Source organism: Protobothrops mucrosquamatus, unplaced genomic scaffold (assembly GCF_001527695.2).
Source record: "Protobothrops mucrosquamatus isolate PMUCROS unplaced genomic scaffold, P.Mucros_1.0 scaffold5181, whole genome shotgun sequence".
Lineage (NCBI taxonomy): Eukaryota > Metazoa > Chordata > Lepidosauria > Squamata > Viperidae > Protobothrops > Protobothrops mucrosquamatus.
Window position 1 is genome coordinate 17,423 of NW_015391051.1, and position 5,393 is coordinate 22,815.

General features: G+C 40.5%; 1 protein-coding gene across 1 annotated transcript in view; it reads right to left on the reverse strand.

Moving 5' to 3' along the window:
* Positions 1–5,393, reverse strand: part of LOC107299606 (arf-GAP with Rho-GAP domain, ANK repeat and PH domain-containing protein 2-like) — a gene marked incomplete at both ends in the record, with an annotated part of 47,850 nt that overhangs the window by 14,833 nt on the left and 27,624 nt on the right. The window contains 3 exons of the mRNA XM_015828968.1: positions 798–861; positions 2,600–2,798; positions 4,271–4,373. Coding sequence (XP_015684454.1) covers positions 798–861; positions 2,600–2,798; positions 4,271–4,373 — 366 coding nt within the window. The remainder of the gene's footprint in view (positions 1–797; positions 862–2,599; positions 2,799–4,270; positions 4,374–5,393) is intronic.

Consider the following 5,393-nt stretch of genomic DNA (forward strand, 5'->3'; position numbering starts at 1 on the left):
TGAGAGTCGTTGAGGCCACCTGGAGATTCATCTGTGTCCTCAGGGTCAACTGAGTGGTGCAAATGGGCGTGGAGCCTTCTTGGGACTGCTGAAAGGGCTGTGTTGTAGACTGGAGATTGATGATGTTGTATCCCTCCCTCCTCTGTGTCAAAATTGAACAGCCCTCTCTCAACAGACTTGAGAATCTGCCTAATTTTGCGGTCAATTGTGGTCGTAAGTTGAGGACAACATGTAATGCAGAGGTCTACAACCTTTTGGGCACCAGGGACTGGTTCTGTGGAGAGAGGTTTTTCCAAGGACCAGAGAGTGCATGGTTTTGTGTGCTGCCTGCATCCCACGGATAGGGCTTTGCTTGTTTGTGCGGACCGGTTGCTGGCATGTCACAGCCCGGTACCGGTCCACAGACCTGGGGTTGGGGACCCGTGCTATAATGGATGGAACCAAGTTTCTGAACTTTCTGTATCAATCTTCCACATCCTGGTTCCCAGCAAAGGTTTTACTTCTAACCATACACAGCCAATACGAATTTGGTAAAAGCAATCCTAGGTGTGGAAAACAAGATAATTTCTAGTGCTCTATTTCTATGAAGTTCCTATTTCACAGCGAACTAAGAAGCCATCTGAGAATATCCAAAGCATCAAGGCAAGAACTATCTCCATCTGCTTTGAGGGTCTTCTGAAGCTATGTGTCCACCCACACATGTGCAAATGGGTATTTGCCAGGATCTCTAGCAAATCTCTCCAATTGCTTTGCTCAGCCCCCATCCTAGACTTGAACCCATATAATTTACAGCTTACCTTCCTTTCTCAACCAGTAGCAGAACATCTGTTTTTTCTCCATTTTGGACGCAGCTGCTGATCGCTGAAACATGAAAGGCAGAGCCATTTACAAACTTAAACCAGTCGTCTTTTCCTAAGTGCACAAAATCCATAGAAAAGGTATGCTCAATAACAACGGAGCTTGGAAACAATCTATTTTAATAGTGTTGGAAGAAAAATCAGCTCCAGTTCCAAGCCGGGAGAAAGACACTGAAAATAAAATGGAGGCTGGCTGCAGGAAAAAAAGGTCTCTGTTGCTTATTGTCATCTGATTATTCCCAGGCAGCACCTGTTTCTCCTATTTCCCTATGTTAATTCCCCCCATTGTACATCCTATTACCTATTTATTTTAACGGTCATCTTCAGCTCTGATTTCTTACTCCTCTCTGAGTTTGCTTGTTTTCTTGCGGATGTTTCATGACCCAAACTAGGTAACATCCTCACTGTTAGTGACTGACTGACTGACTTGCTAGCACTGATGATGTTACCTAGTTTGGGTCATAAAATGTCTGCAAGAAAACAAGCAAGCTCAGAGAGCACTAAGGACCCCTCATTTCAACCCTGAACTACAAATATTCTCCTTTATTGGCTCTAATTTCTGATGGGCCGATTGTCGTCCCTAACGTTCTGATCCCTGTTGGATGGCTGGGTTGAATTTGGAGAGAAAGATCCTTAAGTTTTAATAAGGGGTCTGGATCTATTCTCAGTTAACATGGATGTCCAATGAAGTACAGGATCTTTCTGATTGATGACCTTGTTGCCATGTGGAAGGTGGAATTCTGGGAAGATAGGATGGGTTTATCAATTGCCTGGTTCAGTCAAGCTTCATAGAACAGGTCCCAAAAGTGCTTTTTCAAGAGGCAATTGGACTTTCTTGTTTTTCTTTGAAGACATTTTCATTTCTTCGGCTCTGAAGAAGAATAGAATAGAATAGAATAGAATAGAATAGAATAGAATAGAACAGAGAAATGAATTAGAATAGAATAGAACAGAACAGAACAGAATAGGTATCTATATAAATAAAAATGTAAATGTTCATTTGTTCAAAATCTTAAATCTCCGAAAGTTCTTCACCAATTGCTTTGAAATTTTGATACAACGTTGCATTCGAATACACGCGTGTTTTTATATACCGGTATTTACTATTATATAGATGTCACACCTGACTGAGCCACAGCAACGCGTGGCCGGGTACAGCTAGTTGAAATATAGAATAGAATAGAATAGAATAGAATAGAATAGAATAGAATAGAATAGAATAACAGAATTGGAAGGTACCTTGGAGGTCATCTAGTCCAACCCCGCACCCCGCCCATGCAGGAGACCCTACACCATTTCTGACAGATGGCAGTCCAGTCTCTTCCTGAAAGCTTCCAGTGATGAATCTCCCACAACTTCTGAAAGCAACTTCTGTTCCACTGGTTGATTGTTCTCACTGTCAGAAAATTTTTCCTTATTTCTAGGTTGAATCTCTCCTTGATCTATTTCTACCCCTTATTCTTTGTCTGGCCTTCAGATGCTTTGGAAAACTGGTTGACCCCTTCCTCTCTGTGACAGCCCCTCAAATATTGGAACACTGCTACCATGTCTCCCCTGGTCCATGTGAAGTTTTCAAACTGCTATGAAATCAATCTAATATATATATATATATATATATATATATATATATATATATATATATATATATATATATATATATATATATATATATATATATATATATATATATATATATATATATATATATATATATATATATATATATATATATAAAGTCTTACTTAATTCCTGGAGCCGCCTTAGATGCATTGAATTCTCTTGTGAATTTTCCAGTTCGAGGTAAAAATACAAGCTGGTCTTCTCTAGAGCAAACCAACCCTTTTTCCAATTATCAAGGTCCTGGCAGTCTTTGTAGAACAGCTGGCCAATAACATCTGTCTCTCTCTCCTGAAGACCTTGGGCCAATTCAGGTACAAAGTGCTATTGCAAACAGAAACAAAAAAAAACAAGACATGGACTTTGTCATTTGTTAGCTAACGTGGTTACATACTTTACTATGTTTAACACAGTTATTTTGCATTTTAAGTTCACTTATTCTCTTTCCTTTGAAATAACGTTCGGGGCACATTACATTACAGACCGGAAGGAAGGAATAGCTTTTGACATTCCTAAACTGAAAAGATAATCAGGCTGGAGATTATCTCCAGATAAGAAAAAGTTTGTTAGTACAAACTGGGGTCTGGTTTAATTTCTTTTTGTGAACTCCAAACACCTTTTTTTTTTCCCTTACAATTTACGCCCCTTCTGACATCAGGCCTCATTTTAATGAATATGTTGTTGTTGTTGTTAGTTGCGAAGTCGTGTCCGACCCATTGCGACCCCATGGACAATGTTTCTCCAGGCCATCCTGTCCTCTACCATCTTCTGGAGTCCATTTAAGCTCACGCCTACTGCTTCAGTGACTCCATCCAGCCACCTCATTCTCTGTCGTCCCCTTCTTCTCTTGCCCTCAGTCTTTCCCAGCATTAGGATCTTCTCCAGTGAGTCCTTCCATCTCATTAGGTGGCCAAAGTACTTGAGTTTCAACTTCAGGATCTGGCCTTCTAAAGAGCAGTCGGGGTTGATCTCCTCTAGGACTGACCGGTTTGATCGCCTTGCAGTCCAGGGGACTCGCAGGAGTCTTCTCCAGCACCATAGTTCAAAGGCCTCAATTCTTTGGCGCTCAGCCTTTCTTATGGTCCAACTTTCACAGCCATGCATTTAATGAACACGGGATGCAAATATGTAACACGTTTGACTACATGTAACTGATTTCCTATGTAAAGGGGTGGTTACTATTATCCTGCCCAATCAACTTTCCTGTTGCGTTTTCTTTGTTGTGTTAACTATAAAAAGAAATGTAAGATTGGGCTTGCGGTTCTCACTCTTCTTTTTCATAGAGAGATCCCATTTTATCAGGGTACCCTAATAAACTGCTTTTAAAGGATCTTCCGATTCGGTTGTTTATTGGGGAAGTAAACCGAGGCAGAACCGAGGGCTAGATTTGGCTATCCGGTGTGACCAAATACTCATTCTTAGAATTAGAAGAATTCAATTTTGTAGCCTTCTTGGACTTTTGAATTAGAATTCTTTGAAACAGAAAAGTCAGAATTTTGCACAAGAAGGAAAAACATCTACTCTTAAGATGGCTTCTAATAACTCCGGGAGGAGTTCCTTAACTCAAGAATATCAAATCATTTAAAAAAAACAGAATTGTTATTTATGTTTCTTAAAAAGCAACAAGAAACCATCGCCGCTCGTCGAGAAAACAATTTTTACTTCTTTGCGATCTAAATTGGCCTCCCGTTAAAAACCCCCCTTTGTCTTAGGTCTCCTTGTTAAAACAAAAGTGTTTCTCTCCGTTTCTTTTAAAGGTGCCTGTCTTAACTTGAACGGATAATTACAAAAATTACCTTAGCAATTGCCTGCGTCCATTTTCGTTGAGAATGTGCGGTTTCCGCTCCAAAGAGAAATGCACGTTCTGACAGTAAGCAGATTTCAAAGGTAAACATCGCTCTGAAATTGCGGAGGAGAAGAGGAATCAAATCTATTTAGTATTAGCTTCACAAAAGGAAAACAATAAAGTGGTACATTTTATTGTTCTCAGACCTTTATTCCTCTTGTCCTGGAAATGAATCGCAAGAGTTCTTCCCCCCCCCCCCCAAAGTGCTTTATTTGTGTCGGATTTGTTTGGAAGATAATGGGGAATCAATATGCATTTGGTAGTCTAATGAAGAGGAACAGAGGGGGGATAAACTGTACTAGGGAATGAGAGCTAAAATAATGGAACTAAACCAATAATTTGGGCGGGGAAAGAACAATAGTCAACATATTGCCTGATTAAACTGGGACTTTATTTTCAAACTGGAAAAAGAAAAGGTTGAATCGTCTGAATTGCATTTAGCTATGCCTTTAGAACGGAAATGGAAAATACGGTGTCTTCAGTCCACGCACGTGAAAATTCAAACACAAACACACACAAAACAGACCCGTACTACTGCAGAAAGTCTCACTGGCCGATTTAAAGGTCACACGCGCCTTTTTCAGGCACTTGCAAAAGGTGTTCTTGTGTACATAGAAGGGATATCGTGAAAATGCACCTAGAAAAACTAACTTCATCCTATCCTAGTCTTGCCGGTTTTATCCCTAACCTGATTATGTCAGCCAGATGTTTAGACTGGATTGGACATTTTTATTCATGGGTTGAAACCCTCCCGAGGACCTGGAGTAGGCAGAGGTTGTTTTGATGGGGTTATAAGTATAGTTGTAGAGTGTAAGCTATTCTAAATAAAACTGCCTTTTGCAATTGACCGATGGTGATTTTAGTCAATGCCGATAGTGTTCAAGTGGTGCTCCAGAGGTTTTGGGATTGTACCCAAGTCGTTTATCACTACCTTTGCTTTCTTTTATCACAGAAAGGAAGGAAGGAATCTAGCTATATGAATCAGGAAGAAAGGAAGGCAGGGAGGCAGGGAGGCAGGAGGGAGGGAGGGAGGGAGGGAGGGAGGGAGGGAGGAAGGAAGGAAGGAAGGAAGG